General features: G+C 30.0%; 10 protein-coding genes and 1 pseudogene across 11 annotated transcripts, besides 3 other annotated features; 7 read left to right on the forward strand and 4 right to left on the reverse strand.

Moving 5' to 3' along the window:
• Positions 1-2,740: part of a mobile genetic element that runs on past the window's edge.
• Positions 2,036-2,492, reverse strand: TVAGG3_0372440 (phage tail repeat-like family; the record flags this gene model as incomplete). The annotated part of the gene is made up of 1 exon (XM_051231838.1): positions 2,036-2,492. A coding segment is annotated over one exon (457 nt), but the record flags the coding sequence as incomplete, so codon positions are not given.
• A 1,138-nt stretch (positions 2,741-3,878) lies between the features above and the next one.
• Positions 3,879-4,115, forward strand: TVAGG3_0372450 (N-acetylmuramoyl-l-alanine amidase family; the record flags this gene model as incomplete). Its single annotated transcript, XM_001315932.1, has 1 exon — positions 3,879-4,115. The coding sequence occupies one exon, from the start codon at positions 3,879-3,881 to the stop codon at positions 4,113-4,115; it is 237 nt and encodes a 78-aa protein (XP_001315967.1).
• A 29-nt stretch (positions 4,116-4,144) lies between these two features.
• TVAGG3_0372460 (uncharacterized protein) lies at positions 4,145-4,360 on the reverse strand (the record flags this gene model as incomplete). The annotated part of the gene is made up of 1 exon (XM_001315933.2): positions 4,145-4,360. The coding sequence occupies one exon, from the start codon at positions 4,358-4,360 to the stop codon at positions 4,145-4,147; it is 216 nt and encodes a 71-aa protein (XP_001315968.2).
• A 69-nt stretch (positions 4,361-4,429) lies between these two features.
• On the forward strand, positions 4,430-6,070 carry TVAGG3_0372470 (uncharacterized protein; the record flags this gene model as incomplete). Its single annotated transcript, XM_051231839.1, has 1 exon — positions 4,430-6,070. One exon carries the CDS (start codon positions 4,430-4,432, stop codon positions 6,068-6,070), a length of 1,641 nt encoding a protein of 546 aa, XP_051101569.1.
• Positions 6,071-6,220: 150 nt separating this feature from the next.
• Positions 6,221-24,023: a mobile genetic element.
• Positions 7,894-8,205, forward strand: TVAGG3_0372490 (uncharacterized protein; the record flags this gene model as incomplete). The annotated part of the gene is made up of 1 exon (XM_051231840.1): positions 7,894-8,205. The coding sequence occupies one exon, from the start codon at positions 7,894-7,896 to the stop codon at positions 8,203-8,205; it is 312 nt and encodes a 103-aa protein (XP_051101570.1).
• On the forward strand, positions 10,007-11,204 carry TVAGG3_0372500 (phage tail repeat-like family; the record flags this gene model as incomplete). Its single annotated transcript, XM_051231841.1, has 1 exon — positions 10,007-11,204. A coding segment is annotated over one exon (1,198 nt), but the record flags the coding sequence as incomplete, so codon positions are not given.
• Positions 12,433-12,729, forward strand: TVAGG3_0372510 (uncharacterized protein; the record flags this gene model as incomplete). Its single annotated transcript, XM_001315934.1, has 1 exon — positions 12,433-12,729. The coding sequence occupies one exon, from the start codon at positions 12,433-12,435 to the stop codon at positions 12,727-12,729; it is 297 nt and encodes a 98-aa protein (XP_001315969.1).
• On the forward strand, positions 13,443-15,764 carry TVAGG3_0372520 (uncharacterized protein; the record flags this gene model as incomplete). Its single annotated transcript, XM_051231842.1, has 1 exon — positions 13,443-15,764. One exon carries the CDS (start codon positions 13,443-13,445, stop codon positions 15,762-15,764), a length of 2,322 nt encoding a protein of 773 aa, XP_051101572.1.
• On the reverse strand, positions 17,806-19,307 carry TVAGG3_0372530 (annotated as a pseudogene). Its single transcript has one exon. A coding segment is annotated over exon 1 (1,502 nt).
• Positions 22,279-22,903, reverse strand: TVAGG3_0372540 (uncharacterized protein; the record flags this gene model as incomplete). Its single annotated transcript, XM_051231843.1, has 1 exon — positions 22,279-22,903. A coding segment is annotated over one exon (625 nt), but the record flags the coding sequence as incomplete, so codon positions are not given.
• Positions 23,633-24,120: a mobile genetic element.
• Positions 24,121-24,754: 634 nt separating this feature from the next.
• On the forward strand, positions 24,755-26,554 carry TVAGG3_0372560 (uncharacterized protein; the record flags this gene model as incomplete). The annotated part of the gene is made up of 1 exon (XM_001315935.1): positions 24,827-25,312. The coding sequence occupies one exon, from the start codon at positions 24,827-24,829 to the stop codon at positions 25,310-25,312; it is 486 nt and encodes a 161-aa protein (XP_001315970.1).
• Between the last annotated feature and the right edge of the window lie 651 nt (positions 26,555-27,205).

Genomic DNA, 27,205 nt, shown 5'->3' on the forward strand with positions numbered 1-27,205 from the left:
TTGTGTTGTATTTCTCTCATAGACGCTGTTTCATTTGACATTTTTATTCTAGATAAAATATGCTTTCAATAGAAAAAGAAAATTCAAGAGTTGCTACAACTAAACCATTAGATGAACTTTTTACTAATGTCGGTCAAAAGTTTGAGACAGAGACCGTAAAGCATGAAGGCTATCGTTTTGACTACCCATTAAGATGGTTAAGAGACCCATCTGTCACAAAAGCTATTGGCTTTCGTAGAATGAAGTTTGTGTCTGTAGAAGATAAAAGTTTTCCATTTATTGTAAGGTTTCATATAGATTATATATCTGAAGGGAAACGAAAAATGTGGGAAGAAATTGAGCTAATACAAGTTGACCTTTCATCTTCTCTACAGACTGCGTTAAAAAATATAGAAGATAAAATAAATTCATGTTATGCAAAATATGCTGATGAATATGCAAATACCGAGAGCACACTTTATGTGAGAATTGTATATGACAAACAAATTCACAAGTGTCATTTCAAATCTACGAAGACAATCCAAAGAAAGACGAACAAATATATACAGAATTCACTGCAATGTCATGGTATTATTTGCAAAGAATGTTAAATCAGAAAGTCGAAACTTCCTTTAGCAAATATTTACAGTCGATATGCAAGAGATGAACCATATTTATTTAAAGATGTTTTCGACCCAGCTGCTATTATTGTTCATGCTTCATTTTCTGGCGCCCAAAACTCTTTCTTATGCTTGGCAAAATGACTTTTACGAAAAACCTACAAAGTTATACGAACCACCAAGTGGAAGTATTTCAGACTTTCAAGTATGGTTTACTACAGATGGAAGAAAAAGAATAATTCCATTATACCATGCGTTTTACTTAGAACTTAGTTTCATATACAACTACTATCGAACGGTAAAAATATAATTTTTTAATACGGTTGAGGTGTTGGATTTGGTTGCCAACTAGACTGTGGTGCAGGTTCAGGCTGTTGTATAACAGGAGCTTGCTCTTCTGGTTCAGGTCTTTAGGTATAATACCAACGAACTGACCTACCCTTTTACAATATTTTTGACACCGTTCCAAATTCCTCTTCCTACGGTTTTTATTCCATTCCATATACCTCTTCCAACTCTTCTGAAGAAGTTTCCAATACTACTGAAGAAACCCATTTTACTATATGTAAAAATCTAATGTCCGCCTAGTCTCTTACGTTTCCTGTTGAGTTCCATAGCATTCTTTAACTGGAGCTCATACATTCTGTTTCTCCTCTGGTAGAAACATATTCTGGGTCAACTCCTGTGTTTGCGTCATCTGCATAAAGTTGTTTATATCCCACTTCAGGGTTTGTATAAAACTCTTTCCATCTCATATTTGCATACCATGGTGGCAAACCTAACGCAGCGTCATTTGACATGGCAGTTTGCATTTGTACATCTGTTGGCACTTGACCATAGTTTGCCATTGCAGTTTGTATTCTAACTTCATTTGGAATATTCTCTGGGTTTGGTTGTCCAGGTTGCTGTGCATTCGCTAAGTTCTGTGCGTCCATTTAATATTAGATAAAAATATCTCTTACGAGTACATATACTGAACATTTGCAGGCATTGGTTCATCTTCATATTCTCTGTACTTTTCTGCCACGTCAAAGAAATAAATGACACAATGGAAAAAACCTAAAACAAGTAGTCCGATTTCAAACCACATTTACTTACTAATAAAAATTTCTTTGTTATGACACTTTCTCCAGTTTATAGGACCTCTCTCATATTCTATCTTGTCATATATAAACTCATAGTCATGTATGTCCTCTAACCATCTCATAACGGTTTCCAAACCACTTTTATCGGATGTAAAGTAAAAGCATGGATGGTTATGTATAACGTCTAAAGTTTCTAAAGAGTCTCTCAAAGTCCAGTCTACTTGGTATTGAAAATCCCATGTGTTATAGAACGGCGGTCCACTATAAAGAAAACATTTTCCTTGTCTTTATATTTTTCATACAAATCTGTCCAATGACATCTCACAAACTCTATACCCTCAATATATTTTTCTATGTCCTCTTTGAAAACATTTGTATAGTTAAGATATAAAACTTTTGACATAAGTGTTTCAATGTCATGAACTCTTATAGCACCACTATATAATAGTCTAGCAGATATACTATCCCAGTCTATATATTCTGCTTTTTTCAAAACCTCTCTCACAATATTTTTCTTATCTAATGGTATACGTTCCATCTTACCTATAGGTATCTTTTCTTTTAACTCTTTCAATATTTTGTTTGTGTCTGGAATATGTTTGAGACGGTCCATATAGTTGTCGAAGTCATTGCATATAATCTTTGAGTCTGGAAATATTATATGGCACAAATGGGATATATAGAAACTTCCACCGAACAAATCTACAAATGTTAGACCATTCGGTAGTTTCTTAAGTTCTCTCAATATAATATCTTTACATTTACTCTTATTTCCAAAGAACGGTAACGGTGGTTTTGTAAAATTCATTTATATATAATAATAAAAATGTTTTTCCCTGAAAAGTGACAGAAAAGTGACAAAACATGAAAACATATATAATTTGTGAAAAGCGACACATTATATAATGTTTTCGACCCAGAAGAAGGCTTCTTCCCAGAAGCAATGGAGGAAGAAGAAGAGTCCTCCGAATAAAAACTTCATTTATACTAAACATCAACATCAGGGCTAGAAGGCACGAAGTGCCTGGAAGCCCCACTACTTTTTTTTTTTTTTTTAATGAGGGTTCATTTTTCGTAAAGATTTGAAAAATCGAGATTTTTCACCTAGATACAAGGGCTAACGAAGCAAAAGCTTTATTGCGAAACAAAGTTATTATTATTGAATGATATTTGAACAATAAGAACACATGAAATTCTAATCTGGCAAACACACAAACACAAAAAAAAAATAAAAAAAAATAAAAATGAAGGCCTCTTGGATATAAATCATGTTTATAATGAAACGATAATATTTATCAACTTTGAAGTTCTTGGGGAAAAAACTTATTATTTTCTTTTAAAAATATGATCGGATTAATGCATACGTATCATTTATGCCACAAGTTATTAATAAATATCGTAAAAAAGTATTTTATTTCAAAAGTAGTATATATGGAGGGTTGTGTGACCTTTTTTGTAAACGTAAGAATTCATACAATATTGAACAATTTTGTAAGTAATTTTCATACAATTGATAAAATAAATGTATGATTCTTACGGTTTTTATTCTTACGTTTTTGAATAAATCAAGATTTAAAAATGATACAAAATTGTAAGACATTTACACTCAGACCATAAATGATGTAATAAAAATAAAAGAAGCTATATATATATAGATGATGTCAGATATTCCGCGATTAATTAAACATTGTTTAAATCATGAATGGAATCAATGAAGTCATAATCAAAGACCTCATAAATGAGAAAAAGAAATTAGAAACTAATGATTATTTGAATTTATGAAATCAATTATTTGATTCATTCTTTCTTCAATCTCTTCTATTCTTTTTGTTAAATCATCTATTTTCATTAATGAGGTGATTCTTGATTGAGGAATAGATTTCAAACTAACCACTCCTTTTATTTTTGAAATTTTGAATCCATCAATTTTAAACATTTTATTCAATTTACATGTTGTCAATTCTTCAAATAATTTTTTATTATTAGCATAATAGTCATTAAATTCTTCAACAGATGAAAAAATTTTTATTTCAGTAATTGGTTTAACAACGTTTATTTTTTGTTGAACATTTCCACTCTCATTTATTTCTTCCTCCTCTGTTTCATTAATTTTTAAAATCGTTTTCATTTATCATTAAATAAAAATTAGAATATAAGTGATGAAATATATTTTTTAATTAATATTAAATCAGAAATGGCGGCAGGATTCTTTAAAAAATTATGGGATGGAATTAAGAAAGCTGCGGGTTGGGTTTATAAAAAGGTTATTAAACCTGTTGCAAACTTTTTGGCACCAGTAGCGAAAACGGCAGGAACTATCATAGGTGGAGTATTAGGTACAAAAGCAGGTAATCCGGCGATGGGAGCACAAGCAGGTAACGCAGTTGGTGGAATTGCTGAAGGAATACTTAATAAAATAGGAGGTAGATAGTGGAAAAATAAATTATTTTAAAATTATTTTTATCTTAGTATCGGTTGTAGTCTTTGATAAACTTTTTCTCCTTTATTTAAAATTTCTCTTATTGGGGCAGCTTTTGGTGTTATTGACTCAGCTACGTCACTAATTGCTTCTTTATTCTTAAATATCCAATTTGCCCCCTTCTTCAATGTTTCCCAAACTTTACTCGCTCCTCTTTTTACTTTATCCCACAGTTTCTTAAATATACCTGCAGCCATAGTTGATTATTTCATTAAAATTAAAAATTCATTTTCATCTTTTAATTTTGATTTTTTATTTATTAATAAATGACGACTAACTATTTAGTGCCAAACACTAAACCAATTAATGGAAATGTGTTTCATTCATTCGAAAAGATAAATGAAATATTCGCAAAGAATGACGGTAGAAGATATTATAGAGAACTTGAAAGTTCATGCTATGACTCTGATACTCCATATTTTGATGATAAACAAACTCATTTAAGAATTACAAATCCAGCTCATGATGTGAACCAATTAGGTGACACATATATTAAACGCAAAGTTAAAGCAACTCTAGTTTCAAATAAAGCTTTCACATGTGATGCCGCTTTTAAATGCATGCGTTTATTCGTTGGTTACAAATCATCAAATCAAAGCTTTAAACAATTAGAAGTAGAAACTGAAAGAGGTGATGCCGGTTATCTTCAAATGGATTGCGCCCGTGAATCTTTCGCATTTGCAACATATAAACCAAAATCAGAAAGGAAAGTTAAAAAGTTTGTTCATTCGTTATATAATAATGTTCAAAAATATGATAACTCAGTATGTGGTAAATATATTGACCCTTCAGAAGTTTTCAAGAACGCAAATAAAGAAGTTGATATCACTTTTGATATGATTATTCCGGTAAATGATTTGTTAGCATTTCAGGCGTTCGATGATTATCCTAAATCATTTGGTGATATCATTCTTAAATATTATGTTTTCAGGGATACTTTAGTATTTTGTCAGGTTGACCCGTTAAGAGTTGCTGATTTACAAAATTACGTTTATGAAAAGATAACTGATGAAAATTATGAAAAGATTATGAATCATGTTTATAAATATGATCGCAAATTCCAACAAATCGGACTTCCTGCCAAATTAATTACAAGCTTAGCCGCTACATCTGCTGACGCAACAGTTGATGACGTTATTATTTCATGCACAAAGATGGAAGTTTTAGAGGATAAATGTATTACACCAGGATACGGTTTAATTGAAGAATCAGTTAAAGCAATACCACGTTTATTCAGTAAGGAAGATCCATTCATGATTCCAGCTCAACATATTGACGTTCGTTCACTAAATGGAGGTTGCATCACTCCTGAAGGTATTAGCTCAGATTTCTCATACGCTCTTCATAATGTTACAGATGTTGTGTTAACATTTCCGAAGAATGCAATGCAAAGAACAGTTTTAGAAAATCCAATGCTTCGAGGTCTTCAGGTCACTATAGATTCCAGAAACTTCCCCGATCAAGCGATGACCACAGTGGGTGACATATTCTTTACACGTATGCTTCAAGCTTCTGATTTAGATGGAGTGAATGAATGCACGGAAGAATACGAGGACTCATTAACTAGACCACTGAATGCAGATGATGGCACGCCATTAGCTAGAACATGGAAAGACCAAACTTCATTCTTATGCACTATTCCAGTTCAACGTGATGGAGCGGGTATATTCTTTGATGGATTAGAAACTTTCAACTCACAAGTTACAGTACAAGTGAAAGCTTATCCAATCATTCAGGGTGAAAATGACACTTACTGTTCAAAGGTGACAAATCCTCCTCAGGTTTGGTTTACTAGGACTACATATTGGACATGGACACCGGATGAAGGTTTGAAATATCATCCAACAGGTACACCACCACAGTATAGAAGTTCATATGATGAAATATTGATGAATAGAAATGTTTAAAATTATAAATTTATTTTTGATTAAATGGATTTAAATTCATCCACCCCTTATGAAGAATTAGCAGGAGTATATAATACATACGTAGATGATATGATTAATGAAGCATTGAGTGATAATAGAAATGCTCTATCTAAGGAAAAATTAATGAAAATTCCATATTCTGAATGTTACTTAAATTCAATCACTGCAGCAATTGGTAAACAAAATAAAGGTAAAACATTAACGATATTAAAACAAATTATCATTATTGCTAACACTTCCCCCCATTCACATGTGTTAATTTATATCAACCGTTCAGGTTCACCTTCAGATGATACATTTGAATCTTTAAAGCATTTAATCAAAATTCCAATTATTTATTTATCACAAGAAGAAGCAGAAGATTATTTAAAAAACTTTTTAATGTATAAAGAATTATATAATACAATCAAGAAGCAAGGATTAGAGGATAAAATTATTGATAAACAACGGGATGAATTATTTGAAACACTTTCCATTTCAAATTTTGATAAAGAATTTTTGCATTCACTCATTTTTCTAGATGATGCAGTGAAATCAAAACTAATAACAAATGAGAAATCATATTTTAATCAGTTATTAACTCAATGTCGACACATTCAGTGTTCATTCTTTATGGCTGTTCAATATTTCAAAGCATTAAGCACAAACATTAAATCAAATCTATCAACACTTTTCATTTTCAGTGGGTTTAGTCGTCAACAGTTGAACGTTATGCTTTATCAAGTGAATTTACCAATGAGCATTAATGAACTTTACACACAATATCAGCAATTAGGTGAACATGGAAAAATAATAGTTGATTTAAATAAAGGGGTGTTAAATTTGATTAACTTTTTATAATTAATTTTTATTTTTTATTTATAATTAAACATGACAGAAATAGCAAATCTTTTACAGGTTCCATTAAAACAAGGGACAAACAAAAGGGGTGCATATAATAGAACTATGAAAGTTCCTGATGGAATGAAAGAATTAGTTCATATTGTTGCTGGTCTTCAAAAAGATGTTAAACAAATGAGAAATGTTTTAACATTACCAGAAGCTCAAGCATATGCCAAACGTCATGGTCCAAATTGGGAAGCACACGAAGCAGACATTACGGGTCCAAATGGAAAACCTGATGGTATAAATGAAGTTTTCGTTACTGATGGTCAAGGTAATATTAAAGTCATAAATGGTTATAAATTAACTGTATCTGATTATCCTAAACGTAAAGCATATAATGAACATTATCCTATGCAATTTGATGAAAATGGAAAAGCTGTTAAACAATACATTGGAGAAGGTGAAAATGGTCCAATTAATTCATACCGTCATAATCCATATTCTTATTTCAATGAAGAATTAAATGCTATTGAAGAGGGACCGGATGGATTACCACGATATTCTAACCAGTTTGATGGTCAATATGCAAATATTAGACCTGAAATTTCAGCTAAGAAATTCTTTAAAGTTGCTTTATTCGATCCAGTTTTCGCAAATGTTAAAGATGAACTTAAACAGCAATTCCAACCAATTATAGTAGCAAGAATTGCATCAGGTGCTTTATCTCAAGCATTCAAAGATTTAATTAAGAAACCATTATATCAGCAACGAGGTTTAACTTATGATTTAGTTAAGGAATCAGATAAAAGAAAATTTGAGAAATCAGTTGATTATAAGAATGCAATTAATGAATATATTCGGTCTATTAATTTCGATGAAACAGCTAAAAATCAACTTCATGAACAAATACAGGGAATAATAGATTCAAAAGTTCCAGCAAAATAAAAGTTTAAATATATTTTTTTATTCGAATATAAATGAGAAGACGTTTCACTAGTCAAAAGAACACTAACGCAAAAGCAGAGATTACGGTTGGTTATAACGTAAATGATGATAAATCACGAATTATTCAAAATGTTAAAGTTAATGTTAGCCCTGAATTAACAAGGTCAGCAACTCAACCAAATTTATTAACTCGTGACTTACCGAAGAATGAGGAGAATGAAGAAAACCATGAGAATGGAGACCCAATCATTTTATCTGAACCTGGTAAAGAACCCGTTGAAATTCCCACTTATCCAACATACCCCCACCTCTTTCATCAAACATCGAGAACCCATATAAAATAGACATTAATTCTGAATTAATGAAAATTTACCGTGATATAATAATTAATAATTATGATTCAATAATAAATTTAATTGACCAATCCGGTTTAATTATTTTACCTTATGAATCATTAATTCACATTATCGCCATTCTTTGTGATGTTCAAGATTCAGACGTTAAGATTCAATTTTTCATAGATGATGAGGTTTCATGCTGCGGAATAGTTGCAAAAATAAATCCTATAAAGGATATTAGCACAATTAAGATATCAAAGAATGGAACAACAACTGAACTTCATTTAACATATAATGATATTTATAATAAAATAGTTGATGAATATAAAATATCACTTGAAAAATTCTTTGTTAAGGCTATTTAATATTCAAGCATTAACATTATCGAATAATAATCCTTTGAATCATAATCAATAATAATTGACCTTTCACCAGTTTCTATCGTTTGTTTTATTTCTTTTTGTTCCCCACTATCTGGATCAGTCATTGTAATTGTTTTTGTTATAGTATCAGCTTTATCTTTAACTTCAATCTTTTTTCCATCGGGATATTTAAACCAAAATTCCAAAAATTCGATATTGTCAATCTGTTCATATTTTAATCTATCAATTACATTTTTAATACCATCTGAAAATCTTATGAAATGGTCATTATATGGGTTTGATTGAACTAAATTTGAATGAAGTGAAATATAACCTGTTGATGAATATGACACTGACTCATATTTTCTGAAAACACTAAAATTTATAACATGAATGAATTTCTTATTCGTTGAATTTATGAATTCTTGAGGTAATCTCATTCTAGTTTTATTTATCACTGGAAAATAACGCTTTACCATATTTTTAATCGTAATAAAAATGTCAATTATCAATATTATTTCGAATAATAGTTGTGAATTAAATTTAACAGTTAGTGGAATTTATAATGTTACTCTCGTTTCTGTGAGTGGTAAATTTAATCCCATTCTTTTAGACCCTTCAGATTATATATCATTTATTAAAGATGACCATGAAAAAACGTATGATATGTATATAAATAATGTGATAACGAAATGGGATATTAACACGATTTTAAGTTATTTAAATGAATCATTTATCGTATGGTATGAAGAAAATTTTAAATCAAAACCTGATAAACTTTTTGAACTTGATGAAATAAATAACCTTATTAAATTCCCGCTGAAAATTAAATTTGTACTCCTCATTTTCGTTCATTGTTGGGAATATTAAATTTTGAAAAAGATGTTGGGGATGTTTTGTATTCTGACACTGGTTCCAATTTCATTTTAATCAAATGTGATAAAGTTAATACCCCAATGAGATTTTCACATCAAACATTAGACCCTAACTCTTACCCATCAATACAAAACATTTTATCCATCAACTTAAACACATTTTCTTTATCATATCCGTTTCAATTATCCGGGAATTCATTTATTCTTCATTCAAAAGATTTATCAAATATTAAATTTAGAATAACTGACCTATTTGATTGTGATTTAGAATTTATGAATGAAATATTATGGCAATTTCAAATAGAAAAAATAGCTGATGAGATAATGGATTAAATATTTATTTTTAAATCGTAATAAATGATTAAACAACAGCAACCACAGCAACTTAAGACACAAAGCACCCAGGTCCTTCAGACCATTACATACGCCATATATGCATATAATTCAAAGACGGCAGAACAAACGCAAAGGTTGAAATATGGAGATTTGGAGATAGTATTGAAAAATGACCGTTTCGAATTCGTTTGCAAAGGTGGTGCAGTGATATCAAATATAAAAGAAATTTTATTTATGAATTCAAAAATTAAAGGTATAACGGATGATATAACATCAATTCCACCAGAAGAACAAAGATATTACGCATTAAATGCATTTCCCAAAGTTTTGAAGATTGGAAGATTTAATTTAAATGAAGAATTCATAAAAGGTTTCCTAAACGACATAGAGAAGAAAGCGGATAAGGAATATGTGGCTAGTGAATTAAATAAGAAGGCAAATTTGGTTTATGTTGATGAAAAAGATAATGAAATTAAAGAAAGGGTTGAATGGTATCATGAATGGACATCGAAGATTTTTAAAACTAAAGCTGATACAGGATGGGTTTCAGGATGTTTAGACCTTAAAGCAGATAAAACTTATGTTAACGATGAGTTAGAGAAGAAAGCGGATAAGGAATATGTTAACGAAATATACCAAAGTTTGATAGGAACAACAAAAAATATTGAAACTATTGTTGGTGACTTTTCTGTCAATGAAGAAAATAAATACTTTAGATGGCAGTTTGTACAGTCCTTAAAAAATGGTACACGGTGTAAACTCATTCCAAAAAATAACAATGAAATGTATGTAAGTTATAAAAAGAATAATGGCACGCAAGTTAAAGTTCCATTAGACAACAACTGTTACTTAAACTTATATGGAGACGAACAAAAGAAATATTTAAGAGTTTATGAAATGACAGATATGACATTGCCTGACCCAGCTCCAGCACCATATTATTATGACTATGGAGATGATGTCAGAACACCACATGTAGATGAACAAAAGTTAACATTATATTTAGATTATTATAGATATAAAAGATATAATGCAATAGAAAAAACGAGAATAGTATATTATTATACAGATGACAGAAATAAATATTATAGTCAAGATTTTACCCACCCTGAAAACATAAGATTATATTATAAAAAATATTCTGACACAAACCAGAAGAAACCTGAAATAGTTGCACTATATTTTAAGTTCAAAAGAGGCAATCCTATAATATCTCATATGTTTGATTTAATGAACCCAGTAGGTTCTATTTATACATCTATGGATGCAAGAGGTCCTCAAGTAATGTTTGGTGTTGGTGCATGGGAACAAATAGTCGACAGGTTTTTGTATTGTGCAAACTCTTCAAAGGAAACAGGGGGAAGTAAAACGATTACAGGTGAAAATTTACCTGCACACAGTCACTACATAGATTTAAGTACATCTCAAGCGGGTTGGCATAAGCATAGATATTGGGATTGGTCAGGAATGACAAAAGGTAAAGGATATGATGTTAAAGATGACGTTAAGTTTGCTATAAATTGTTACTGGAGTGACACTCAGGGAGAAGGAAACCATACACATTTCGTTTCAGGATATACACAAACAACGGGACAAAGTAAAGAATACATGCCACCATTTATGACTGTATTCGCATGGTATAGAGTTCAATGAACGCTCAATGTTTGTGAAACAAACTTTAGAACGGACTGAAAGTCCTGAGCTCCAAAAGAGCAAACGGTATAATTTAAATTTTTATTTTAGTATAAATGAAGATTCTACCATATGGTGTTATTGGAAGAGATAAAGATGGAAACCCAATATTTGATCCAAAGTTAAAATTCAAGTTACTGACAAGACAACAACTTGAAAAGTTGCTGAAACCAAAACAGGATGAGAAAATGAGAAAGAAAAAATTTAAATTATGTAATTTTATTTTTATCATAAATGACAAAATTAATTAAGCCAACTATTTCTAAATTAATGTTACCAATGAAATCATTTCATGGAGTACTTATCCCAGGTTCTTCACAATTAGCCGGGGCAAGTGTTGTGACTCAAGGTGGAACATTAGCGAATCCATTCAAATTATTAACTAAAGATGAAGTTAATAAAATGATGATAAAATAACTGATAACAAAATTTTATTTCACTGCTACCATGTTACCATGTGCTACCATGACAATTAACTTCTTTTAAAAATGATGACAACATGACATTTTGACAACATCACTGTAAATATGATGCAGTCCAAAAATAAAGTTAGTTTTAAAATTATTTTTATTTATTTTTTTATTTTGTATGTAAGAACAGAAATGTCAGTCGAAGCAAAAACATTCACGAACAAATCAAATGGCGAAACATTCACAAAAGGCACTTATAATGGTATTGAAGTCTTACGTAGAGACAAGGATGGTTACATTAATGCAACAAAGATGTGTCAGCAGTTTAGGAAAGACTTTAGAAAGTTGTTGGAAAATAAGTCCTGGGAAGAGTATTATAAGGCATTTTGTGAAGAATATAGCAACAGTCGGAATTCAGACAGTTGCTTTTTATACAAAATTCATGCAGGAATTCCTGATGAAATCAAACAGGTTAGAGGAACGTATGTAGACCCAAGACTTATAAACTATATAGCAATGTGGGCTTCTCCAAAATATTGCATAGCAGTTGGAAAAATTATGGACTCCATAGACAAGAAAGTTCATGAGAAATTAGATGAAGAAGAACTCGAAGATACAGTAGAGAATGCTAAACATTTGTTTGAAGAAGAAGTTGGAAAAATGCGCGAAAAACAATTAGAACATGAACGTGAGATATGTTATGGTTATAGAGATTCCCCATATGAACTAGACCAATGGGAACAAGAAGATTTAAAGAGAGAATTTAGAGAATATGAACTCGCTAAGATAGCATTTGAAGCTGCAGAAAAGAAGTTAAAAGTTTGGGGTTGTTTTGTACAAAAATATTGTGAGTAAATGAACCATTTATTTTTATCATAAACGACCAAAAATATATGGTTTCGTTAATGGTTTTAGGTTATTCAATAATTATTTATTTTTGAAGAACTGATGAGGTCACCGGGTCACCAGGTCACCAGGTAATTTTAACTTCTCTGAAAAAATGAGACAACATGACATTTTGACAACAGTCATGGAAATATATTTTTATCGTTAATGGTTTCATTAATGGTTTTAGGTTATTCAATAATTATTTATTTTTGAAGAACTGATGAGGTCACCGGGTCACCAGGTCACCAGGTAATTTTAACTTCTCTGAAAAAATGAGACAACATGACATTTTGACAACATCACTGGAAATATATTTTTATCGTTAATGGTTTTAGGTTATTCAATAATTATTTATTTTTGAAGAACTGATGAGGTCACCGGGTCACCAGGTCACCAGGTAATTTTAACTTCTCTGAAAAAATGAGACAACATGACATTTTGACAACAGTCATGGAAATATATTTTTATCGTTAATGGTTTCGTTAATGGTTTTAGGTTATTCAATAATTATTTATTTTTGAATAACTAATGAGGTCACCGGGTCACCAGGTCACCAGGTAATTTTAACTTCTCTGAAAAAATGAGACAACATGACATTTTGACAACAGTCATGGAAATATGATGTAGCCCAAAAATAAAGTTAGTTTTAAAATTATTTTTATTTTTTTATTCCTATATAAATGACGGCAACAAACAACAACAGTGACTATATCGTTTCTGATGAAAAAGTTATTGATTCATTAGTTGAGGAATTAGTTGTGGCAACAAACAACAACAGTGACTATATCGTTTCTGATGAAAAAGTTATTGATTCATTAGTTGAGGAATTAGCTGAGGAATTAGTTGTAGCAGAAACTAAAACCCTCAACGAAAGAATTGGTGAAAACATGATTGATTTACATAACTATCTCAAACATGATGGAGGAAGAGGAAGGAAAACTGGTATGGCTTTATTAGTAAATAAAATTCCAAATTTAACGATTATAGATGTTGATATCAATAAATCATACGATGATGAACTTAAAGAAACAGTTAGAAAAGACATTTTATCAAAACTTTCGGATAAAGATGTTATCGTTAAAACCGCTTCAGGAGGTCTTCACATTTATTGCAACACTAATTTCTTCTATGCAGTTTCGAACAGAATGATTAAATGTTATTCCTGCAATGATTATGATATTGATATAATGACTTCAATGGATGATTCAAAGCGTTCATTAGTGGTTATGGCTGATTCAAGAGTTCGCAAGAATGCAACAGAACCAATCAAAACATACTCATTCATTCGTGGAAGTTATGATTCAACATTAACTAGAACAGTGAATGATATATTAAATGATTTGAATATTAAGGTAAGAGTTGAACAAAAGAACGAAGAAATAAAGACCATCATGAATGAAAACAAAGATGTAAACATTGACGATAAACTTGCCCAGAGCATAGTTGATGGTATGAGTGATTTTGAAGTACATAATGACGGTGGAAACATGAATTTAGAAAAAGAAGTTACATTATTCACACTGTTTCAAGCAATTAATTCGTTACCTAATCATTTAATTAATGAAGCATACGACAACGTTTATAACTTCTGCAATTTAACAGAAAATGCAAAAAGTAATTTTGAAAAAGCACGTTGTAGATATGCATATTTAATGACTTCTCCATTTGTTTTGGTGAAGATTCTAAAACTATATCAAAAGGAATATTATGATAAATATGTTTTGCCTTTATTACATAAGCCAAAAATAACATTTGATATCAAACTTGATGACTCGTTTTTGATAACAGATATTAGACATAAGGCTGAAAATCATCAGTATAAAAACAGTTCTGAAGTAATTGAGGATTTATCACATGTAATCCGTTTTGTAGATTGTGGAAACAAATATTTCATTCAAAAGGACTACAATATCCACGATAAAATGAATCAAATATCATTCGTTCTTCAATCAAACATGAAAGAGTCACTTAAAATGATTAAATTATTTAAAGAAGAAGGTAAAACAATAACAGCATGGGATGTACTACTAAATCAATTGTCTTCATTAACCGTTAAGGGTGTTTGCTTTAAATCTGATTCCCCAGATGTTTTCTCAACATTTCAAGGTTATAAATACAACATTCTCGAAAAGCCTGATTACTCAAAAATTGAAATGTTTATGAATTTCATTAAAGAAGCCATTTGTGATAATAACGATGAAGTGTATAAATACCTTCTCGGCTGGATTGCATCAATGATTCAACATCCTGGAATCAAGAATGAAACAGCAATTATTTTGAAAGGACTTCAGGGAACAGGTAAAAACAGATTTACAGACATTATTTCTGAACTTCTCGCCGGTTATTCATGTAAAAACATTACTGAAATAAGTGAGTTAACGGGTAATTTCAATTCAGTAGTTGAGAATAAAATGTTTCTTGTACTTAATGAACTCAAGAATGTGGGTGAAGATAGACTCGCAAACTTCAACGCTTTGAAATCAATTATTACGGATAATGAGATAAGAATTAATGAAAAGAATCAACCCAGAAGAACAGCACAGAATGTTGCAAACTTCATTTTCGTAACTAATAACGTTTACCCTGTCAAAATTGAAGCTGGAGACAGAAGATATGTAGTTTTAAGAGTTAATGGTAAATTTAAGGGTCAATTTGATTATTTCAAGAATTTGATGAATTCATGCACAAAGGAATTTTATGATAATTTACTGACGTATTTTATGCAATATGACCTTTCATCATTTAATGTACGAATCATACCGATGACTGAAGCCAAACAAGATTTAATTGAATTATCATCAAATCCTTTAGATGTATGGATAAATACACATTATGATGAATTGTGTGCAGGTATGACATCGGAGTTATGCAAACCATCAGACATGAAAGACAAGAATTTTCAAATGAGTATTAAGGATAAATGTGATAGGAAACAAAGAAAAATAGATGGTAAACAGACATGGTATTATGTTTTGAAAGAAGAAATGAAAGGATTATATTAACAGGTTGAACCAAACGATAATGAGGATTCATTTACTGACGATGAAATACATGTAAATGAAGCTTTATAAAGTGTGATTTGAATTTATTTTTGCCTTCCTCCAGTGATGTTGTCAAAATGTCATGTTGTCTCATTTTTTCAGAGAAGTTAAAATTACCTGGTGACCTGGTGACCCGGTGACCTCATCAGTTATTCAAAAATAAATAATAAGTGCCTTCCTCCAGTGATGTTGTCAAAATGTCATGTTGTCTCATTTTTTCAGAGAAGTTAAAATTACCTGGTGACCTGGTGACCCGGTGACCTCATCAGTTATTCAAAAATAAATAATAAGTGCCTTCCTCCAGTGATGTTGTCAAAATGTCATGTTGTCTCATTTTTTCAGAGAAGTTAAAATTACCTGGTGACCTGGTGACCCGGTGACCCCATCAGTTATTCAAAAATAAATAATTACTGAATAACCTAAAACCATTAATGAAACCATTAACAATAACATAGGGTTGTTAAAAATATCAAAAATTAGCGTTTTGAAGACACCATGGTGTCTTATAATTTTCCCTTCCTTATTGGCGTGTAGAAATAAATGCGCCAATAGATTGAAGAAGAAGAATTGTTTTTCTCTTAATGAACTTTAATCCTTTTGATATAAGAATATTAAAAACATTAATATAATTTCGATTTCGGAAATTAAATTTCCAAATTTTTTGTCGATTTCGGAAATAACAGGATCCCGCATCCAACACGCAACAACAAAACACAAAACACACTTTTTGGTTCTTTCATCGTTTTAATCGTAATTTATGTAATACATGATTTGGATAAATTTTACAAAAATAGAACCTATATTATATTCTTTTCAAAGATTCTTGCAAATCATCAAAAATAATTGTATTTTAAAAAACAATCAAATTATCCTTTCATTATTTTAAACATAAATTAGTTTTTATGATTGACTAAAGCAATCATATTTATTCATCATTAAAAAAATAATATTTGAGAGTTATTTCAAAAAAAACACTTTGAATTTATTAATTTGTCTCAATTTCAGTATTATAAATTTTTATAATTTCAATATTTTGAAATACACTTTTTAATATTTCAATATTTATGATATTTCAATGTATTAAGTGGTCTCAAATTGAGCTTCTCAAATATAAGTTGGCCTATTCAAATAATAAAATTAAATAATATTTAAGATAATAAATAAAAGTGATTGAGGTCATAGCAAAACGGCTGTTTCAGTCATTAATTCTTAAAAATAAAAAGGGTAAAAACTAAATACAATGGGTAAAATTCAATAGTGTCTGTGCTATCGTTCAATTTGAAGGTGTCTTTTGAAACCGCAAGACACATTGAATTTTTGAATAGTGTATTATGGTTTGACAGACACCAATGAAAAAAATAAAATAATATTTATTTTAAATATATAAGATCCTTATATAAAATATAAATATTTTATCGTTTTATTTTCTTGTTTTAGAAATGTTTTTTATTGAAAAATCAATAAAACTAACTCCAAAATAAAATTTTTGATTTAAAGACACTATGATGACACCAGGCAAATCTTCCAAGACACCTATCGTCGGGAATCTAACAACCCTACAATAACATCAAATTTTATTTTTATATAAATGGATACCCCACAAGCTCAAAATTTACCACAAATCATAATAAGGGAGGAAATGATAAAAATGATGCAAGAACAAATTAAAAACAACAAACCACAAAAACCGAGAAGATGAGGAATAAAAATTAAATTTGGATTGAGTTTAAATATTCATCTTTATTAAATTCATCTCTTCTAATCAATTTATTTATTCTATTAAATTCTTTTATTTTTGCTTCACTCAGTTTAAGGATTGAACGGTAAGTTTTTAATTTTTCGATTATTTCTTTCCTCTCTTGATCATTTTCAACCCCACCACATTGCGGCTTCTTTTTATAATAGCATATTTTTGATTTAATTCTGTTTAGTTTCTTTTTATATTCATCGTCCGGACTCTTGGTTGCTTCGTTGTCACTCATTTCTTACGAAATAAAAAAAATTAAATATTATTTAAATATAATGGAGTAATAAAATAAATCGGAATTTCTATTAATTGATTGTTAACCTCAACTAATGCATTACCGTTAATATATCTAACAAATTCAGCTATTGTGTCAAATCTTCGTCTTCTTTTTGTCATTGATTTATCAGTTTTTCCATAATCGAGATGAATCAAAACTTTATCCCCTTGTTTAAAATTCATGAGCCCCGAATTAATTTGTTCACGTTTAACATCATTTAACCTTTCCATTTGCTTTCTAATATATTCCCATTCTTTTGAAATATCATTTTTCATTTCCACTGGTTTCATGTTTATAGTTCTATGCCATGTATTATTGTAATAATATACTAACTGCTGTATGATGGAGTCATGATTTCCATCCCAGTATATCTGACCGTTAACCCCTAACGCATCTCTAAGAGTTCTCATTACCGCATCAACTATTTTATTATGAAACGTATATGGAGAGGATGAAAAGTAAAAATTAATTTGTGGGAAATAATGAGCCATAGCTGCCTGAAATCCTTTATCACCATCACCCCTGATATTATCTACTCTTTCATGATCTAGTAAGTATTGAATAGCTCTTCTTGTTTCCTGTTCTGTTTTCCCTTTCACCGGAATGCAATATAAATATCTGGTGTTAATGTTAATGGCGAATAAATAAGTAACGTTCCTTTTGAATATTCTAAATGATCGATTTCGTATGAATATGGATGTGGGCAAATGAGGGCGACTAAATTTTTCCTTTAACGGTTGAATTTTTGGGTCAATTGGTTTATTTAATATCTTGAAATCCTTTTTAAAATCTTTTTGCTTCTTAAATGTTTGAAATGGATATAATAAAGTGAATGATGAAGGATTAACTGAAGGAGGAGGAGTACTACTGTTGGAGGTTTTGGTGTTGCAAGTGGTTTAATTTTATCTGCTTTGATTTTGGATTTCATTCCTCCTTTCATTAATTCTGGATGTATTTTATTCATTTGTTTTAAATATACTGTATATAAAGGTTTGATATACTTTCCTGCTTCGAGTTTATGTTGAAGGATGAATTCCAAAAGTTGATCTTCATTTAAAAGTCGGGCTGAGTGTGGTTTAACTAATGAATCATAAATTAAAGCTTGTGCTTCATTTATGGTCTGAATGACCTGGGCGTTTTGCACCCTTGTTTTTTGCGGCTCGGGATTATATAAATTATATAATTCATCAATATCTTCTTCTGTTAATACTTTATTTTTGAAATCTTTCAATTGTTTAAGTTGTGATTTAGTTTTTCCCTTTATATATTCATTATTTTTAATTTTGTCTTTAATTTTAGAAATTATTTTATCATGATATTTCAAAATTTCATTTTTATAATATGGATAATAATATTCCATATCATCACCCGTTATATTTTCATCATATTTTTGGAGATATGCTTTTAATTCATAATAATTAAGAAAATTTTGATTAAGTACTAAATCATCAATTAAAATTTTTAAATCTACATTATCCATTTATATAAAAATAAAATAAGTGTTTTAAGGGTGCTCACCTCTTTGATCAAGAATCAAAACCATTATTAACGGTTCCTTTTGTCTCTTCTGTAGCATTTTATTAAAAATAAAATTTTAAATTCATGACTCAACCCCTACGTTTTTAAATTGTATTAAATAAATGGCATACAACATCCATTTTCACAACATACAGCCTTAGTGTGTGCTCCTGTTAATGCAGTCTTACCGATTGTTAAGCGAGTCATTGACCCGTTTTTAAGTTGTAAATTAATATTCTGACCATCAAATATCACTTTATCATTTATTATATCCAAATAATTTTTAGGTGTTAATTGTTTATTTTGTCGTAAACTAACACCTTTCATTTTTTGTGCAATCTTTTTAAAATCACTTCCACCCATTGAACCGTTGAATGATGTATAACACTTGGGGCATAAAGCAACCATGTTATCACCTTGTTTCTCAATTGCTAAACCCAATAACTTCTTCTCATGTGCTTTTTCTTCAGCTTTATTCTTTAATTTAGGTTTAAATTTCTCATCAAAACAGAAGAAATCAAATGGTGCGAATTTGAAAATGTTTTTATCATAAAATTTTTTATCGGTTACAATCGCCTGAAATGCTTGAGTGTTAGGAAGATTTGGATCGCCAGCGATTGCCTAATAAGATGAATCAGTATCACCTTCAATGAAATGAAAACGATTAACATTCATGCATTTATACATAAAATCATAAATGAAAACCAAATACCAGTATTTAGCATTATCTAAAGTAAAAAATGCCTCTTGTAAACATGTATCACATCTATAAAATCTATCTTTAAGCATCAGTTGATACGTATCCTCTCCTATTTCCCTTATGTTTTTAAACTTATTTGGCATACATGCAACGCGTGCCTTCTGTGCATTCATTATTTTAGTCTTTGTGTAATTTTGTGTATTCATTGCATCGTAACCATATGATCCATTAAGCGAAATCTTGCAAAATAAACTTTTTCCTTTATTTCCTTCTAATTCAGCCTTTTGTCTTTCGTTCATAAATTCGTTCGCAAATTCATTAAAACAAGTGTTTTTAGTAAATGTTAAAATTGATTGAATATCATCGATGATAAAATGAAATCTGTCTATTAGATACCAAAGATAATAAGAAGAAAATGGTTGATATTGGTTGTGTGTTGATGCTAACTGAGTTAATTTTCTCTGTTTCTGGTCAACCGGTAGATTGTTTGATTTCATGTAATTATACATAAAACTACCAATTGTTTTTTCATCTGTGATAATATCTAAGTTTCTTATTATCGGTAAAAAGTTTATGTAATCATTAATGTATTTTTCATCAATGTGACCCTTTACTTCAGCCACGAATAAAGTATTTTCTTCTTAATTATTCCCACTGCTTTTGCTTTCTTTGTTGCTGTATCACAAATGATAACACCATTCAATCTTCCCGGCATATACATTTTATGGTCAGTATATTGAATGAAATCATGAGGATTAGATGAAAATGATGAAGGATATAATGAATTAAAATCAACACCAACGAAATGAGTCATGATGTTGGAAGTGTCCTCATTTGATACAGTTTTAGTTTCTGGATTATATGCAAGTTTATTAATGTGCGTGATTCCTTTAAGATTAACACGATGTTGAACATTTGATAGACCACCAGTAATTCCATTACGGAGAATGTGATAAGCTTCAACTGAATCTAAAGTCATTGGTAAATTATTTTAATGCATAATTTCTTAAATTGATTCTTAAACGTTGAACATCTTCATCTTTATTTGATTTTACGACATTGCAATAACAACACATTAACTGACAATTTTCTTTGGTATGTGGTTTTTCATTATCGATTCTATCCAATGTTGGTTTATTTGCATATGTAAACGCTTTACCACACATTTTGCATTTAGATGAAAGGATTAAATCGTGATAGTATTGAAAATCATCCATTGAAACATTATTTTTAGTTTCTCTTTCTGCTTTTTCATCTTGTTTCTTATATGATTCAATTTTATATTTCCAATACTTTTTCGTTAATTCAAAACTTGATTCTATCTCTTCCTCAGGATATTTTTCATTAGGATTAAAGTCTTTATATGCTAAAGCGTAACGAATCATTGAAGCATTCGATGATAAAGAAAGATTATGAAGCATGTCAATTTTATATACAAATGTTTCTTCAATAATTTTATCAATTGGGTCAATCATAATTTCAACATCTTTATTGCAATAATGAATAAAATATTCTAATCTATTCTTAAAATTTTTAGCATCATTGAGATATATTTGATAATCACTATCTGATATAGTTTCTTGAGTTAATGTTGAATAAAATGAATCTTTCGTGAATGGTTCCTCGTTATATAATTCTTCTTCGTAATTCTCCCATGTGATAAATTGATAAGGGAAAAAGGATTTAACACGTGATTTATTGTTTCCGAAATCTTGAGTGAATTGGTCTAATGTCCCACCCACTATATAATTTCTGATGTCAATAAATCTCAATTCATATGGAACGTTTGTTTTCTTTACAATGATTTGCTTAAATTGTGAAGATGAACCCAGCATTGATTTTATTTTCCATTTTGCAGTGTTTAAATCACGAAGAATTAAATTTAAATCAAACTTTCCCGAATTAAAACCTATGATATTCACTTTATTGAATTCCTCATCTAGAAGTTCTTTAAATGCTTTCTTCTGTTTTTCATTTAATGTTTGCGGCTTCATTAATTCTTCATATTGACTCATATTTGATTTAGCAACTAATGAACAGGTTGAAAATAAAAACTCAATCCAATCAGAAATAAAAGAATCACTCGAAGTTAAGCAAAAATTCCTCGTATACGTTTTATCATTTAATTTAACTGTTGATGATACCATGAATGGTTTTAAGTAAGCATTCAAAGTTGCACACTCAGAAAGTTGTAATTCTTCTTTAGTCTCTAATGTTTCAAAGTCAAAAGTAATATAATATCTTGTCGGTTGATAATATTCCTGCAAATTGTGAGCTAATAACCACTGATATATCTTCTGTTTCGTAATATGTGGTGCATATGGTTGCTGGGTCTTTTGCAATTGAACGTCTTGAATTAATCTTCCATTATTTTCTTTACATTTCTCACAATGCTTTAAAAATCTTCTTTGGTTTTTCCTTTCTGGATCATCGCGGATAGAATAAACTTCTTCTTTACAATATGGACAAACTTTATAGCCGGTGAGTGCTTCAACGTCTGTTATTCTGTCAGCGTGAAGTTTTCCACATGGACTCTGTGTTAATAAAATATTTACTGTTTCAAATTCTGGATCTATCATTATTGATTCCACTAATGGAAAGTCTACCTTATTTATGTCCACGTCTTCTGGTTGAGGATCACAATAATAGAAATCAATATTAACATTTAACATTCTCGCTAATCTCTCACTTTCTGATGAAATGTCAAACCCTTCATATGCATCTATTGCTTCATTTAAATAGCTTCTACGAGTTTTAGGATTAACACCATCAGGAATGTTATAGAAGCGTTTAAATAACCTTCTACCTTCTGCTCTAATTTGATTATCATTCATTTTAGCTGTTCCGTTTTTGTTCATTTATGTAAGAATAAAAAATTAAAAAATAAATAAAAATAAAGTTTATTTTTTAAAGCCCATAAAATGAATTAAGAACACATAAATTTTTATCATCTGCAACGTGACGAATACATTTTAATTTACTCAAGAATGTGTACCCTGATACATTAAATCTAATTCCTGTCTTATTTAATTTCACAACTTTGAAAAGGAATGTATGAATAGCTATAAAATGATGAGAAGATGTTTTATGGGTTGCTTCCATTTTTTCTGAAATAAATGAATAAATATAATGTTTATAAGTTTTCATATCTTTTATGTTCTTAATAACGAATGGTATAGACCTTTCAACTTCGTCTTCCTTCGGTGCTGTTCTTTCATATGAAACATTATTGGTATCTTCAATAATGAAACCACAATCACACAAAATTTTATAGGTTCCAATGGTTTCTTTTGATATTTTATCTAATAAATCAAAAACTTTATCAACACCCGTGCATTTATTTAAATAATAATTTGTGTAAATATCATGATCTTCTTTCTTAATCGTATTAGTTGCATATGTCACGTTTTTAAGAGCTTTTTTGAATTTCTCAGAATCGAGAGGGGGTGAAAGTAAGATACAAGGGTATTCTTCATTATCAATAAATTGTAACTTATGTTTACGAATAAATTTAGTACCTTCTTCTGAAAGTGTTTCGTCTATCTCACCATCTAATAAATTTTGTGTTGATTCTGAGACATAATTTTTATATCTTTCTTCATGAGATTTCTGAACTTCTGATTCTGAAGCTGGGATATTCATTAAACCCTCTACTTCATTTTCATTATATTTTTCAACTTCTCTTAATTCCTTAATTTTTTCATCTATTTCATCTCTTATTTTTTCCAGTCTTTCAATTTCAATTTCATCATATTCATCATCTTTAATTCGTTCTTCATAATATTCAGGGAAAACATCAGGTTCTTTAGGTTTTTCTTCTTTAGATGTAGGATATAAGAAATTTATAACATCATCTTTATTCATTTTTCCATCATAATCAAATTCATTTAAGAACTCCGCGAATTTTTTACAATTTCTTAAATAATATTTATCAACTTCATAACCCGCCTCCTCTAATATATCCTTTATTTCCCCGTTTGTGAATCCTAAATTTTTAACGTTGTTAGTTTTGACGCTCATTTTCATACAAAATAAAAAAATAAAATAATAAACATATCATTAGTTTCTAATTTCTTTTTCTCATTTATGAGGTCTTTGATTATGACTTCATTGATTCCATTCATGATTTAAACAATGTTTAATTAATCGCGGAATATCTGACATCATCTATATATATAGCTTCTTTTATTTTTATTACATCATTTATGGTCTGAGTGTAAATGTCTTACAATTTTGTATCATTTTTAAATCTTGATTTATTCAAAAACGTAAGAATAAAAACCGTAAGAATCATACATTTATTTTATCAATTGTATGAAAATTACTTACAAAATCGTTCAATATTGTATGAATTCTTACGTTTACAAAAAAGGTCACACAACCCTCCATATATACTACTTTCAAATTTTGATAAGATATATCGTGAATATTATCCATCCGTCAAAATATTTTAGCCTCAATTATTATATGATAAACCAAAAATTCAAGGGAATAAGGTAATTATCTACAGGTTATTTAGAACTTATTCAATAGATAGTGGAGTGTCGATAATAAAATAAATAATCATCAAGCTCAATAATGATTAATTGAATTGTGTAAAAATCCATTCAAAATTGAGAAAGATTTTATAGTCCGTTGACGATACACTTTCAATTGATTATTTCCTTTAATTTAGTATTTCTGATAAAAATGTAGGAAAATGATTTATACGAAATATAAATTAAATATAAAATAACGGTGGATGGCATGTAAGATATAAATTGGATGATGAACCTGATACCATGCTTCAAGTAATTAAAGGTGGTCATCGAGATGTTGCCACTTACAAAAATGTGAAGTTTACAACATCAGTTCAAGCCATATCAACTAAGTACTTATCAATTGTTTGGAATGTCAAAAATAATGACGTAGATCCTCATTATATCTATTTAACCGCATTTGCAGACATTCAGATTGCAGAAAATGATAGAGCAGATGTTTATAGGTACCCAAATAATAGTAGAACAGATAGTAGAGGCATTACAATGAAAGATCCCAGAACAAATAACACATTAACACTTGTTGTTCGTGATGGTTACAACGTGGAGAATGTGGATGCATATTGGTTTGGACTTTGGGAATCTCTGGTATATCACGAATGGGATTCAACAAATATTACTGAGTTTAAAGAACAAGATTCTTTTCGCCTGAAGAGAAATTTTAAGGAAAATATTAAGTTGTGCAATTTGCATTTATCTCTTTATGTGATGCATATTTTCACGATCTGACAGCAGAAATCGAATCAGCGGAGCCAGAAGAATCAGATTACGTGTGGAAAATAGGTTTTGAACGCTTAGATAGGGCTAAAATGAGACTTTATGAGATGTGTTGTATAATTATAGTTTTTGCGATAATGTGTCATGAGATCAGAATATGAAGAGAGTAAATATGTATTATTGTCACGGGTTTATATGTGGGATAGCTCGATAGAGTCTCTAAAAGAGATTAGTACGTGAGTAAGGCGATTTAATAAACAAAAGAAAGAAATAATTAAATTTTTTTTTAACTTCGAAAAGATTGTATGAAAGTGTCTTTGATTGTAAGATACATTTAGATCGACAAGAGTGTATTGTGCACTCTTGTCGGTCAAACTTGCATTCAATTTGATGAATGCGGAAGATTGTCTCATTCTGGGAGACATGCAGTGACAATGTCTCCCGGAATGAGACATGCAGACCGACAAGAGTGCACAATACACTCTTGTCGGTCGAAGTTTTGCAATCGCGTTGTGATTGCAAAAGATTGTGCTATTCCTGCATATTTTCTACGAGCCTGCTTCATAAAATTGAATCCTTCTATCCAAATTAAATGCGATTTCGCTAATCTTTCATCTAAAATCACTAATCAGAAGCATATTGCAAGTTAACTTGAACCGGCATGTTCCTCCTATCCTGTCTTTCAGTTCTTTCTATCAGCCATGGTTCACAAGGAGGAGAGCTTTGCGCACAATCAGACATAAGATTGCGGCAGAGGAACCGGGAAGAGAGCAGCTTGAAGCGGTAAGATGTCCGAATGCTGTCTCCCAGGTGTATCTGTCAGGCAAAGTTCACAAGGAGGAGAGCTTTGCGCACAATCAAACAGAAGATTGCGGCAGAGGAACCGGGAAGAGAGCAGCTTGAAGCGGTAAGCTGTTTTCAAGTCTTTAGTTAACAAACTTTAACAAAAGACATCTAAAAAATTTGAAATAATTGCAAAATAATGCCGTCAGGTAATGCGCACCTAAGGGAGGTGTTTTGCGGGAGCTGGGGGTATCTTGGTGAGTACTCAGGAGGCCAAGAAGGGCACCCCAACCGACATTTTGCTGACGCATTGTGTAAGCAACCATTCTGATAACAGCTCAAACCGTCGGGACAAAATAATTTATGAAATTATAAGTCATCTTTCTAATACATATTTTTGGAAGGGCGTAAGATACGCCAACTTAAATATATTATTAAATATGAGAAAATCGCTCAACAAAAAAACAATTCTTTCAAAAAGTTTAAAATTTATCTTTCTAATACATATTTTTGGAAGGGCGTAAGATACGCCAACTTAAATATATTATTAAATATGAGAAAATCGCTCAACAAAAAAACAATTCTTTCAAAAAGTTTAAAATTTATCTTTCTAATACATATCCTATGGAAGGAGTTTACATTCACAAAATAAAAACCAGTTCAAAATCTTATTACTCCTTGAATTAAAATCATTTAATTTCAAATCCATTCCAAATCCTTAAATCTGTATTAAAATCATTTTGCCACCAACCAACACAATACAAATTACATTTCCATATATCTTCTTGTCCATTTTAATTTTTTATCTCATTTTATTTAATTTTATTTAAAGCATATAGACATCGAGATCCTTTACACATAGTTATATAAAAGTCAAATACATAATAAATTCTTAATTCTAGAGATATCTCAAAATCTCAATTTTTTAATTTAAAATACCTTTCATTTTTCACAGTAATATCACAACAAACAAGCCATTTACTAATTAACACATATAAGAAAAATATCAAATTACAAAACAACTTTCAATATCATTCGCATCGAATTCTATTTTTTCATAATTATCAACTACATGTTATTATATAATATATGTCGGCGCATATTCCACTCTATACAAGTGTC

Source organism: Trichomonas vaginalis, chromosome V, assembly GCF_026262505.1.
Source record: "Trichomonas vaginalis G3 chromosome V, whole genome shotgun sequence".
Lineage (NCBI taxonomy): Eukaryota > Parabasalia > Trichomonadida > Trichomonadidae > Trichomonas > Trichomonas vaginalis.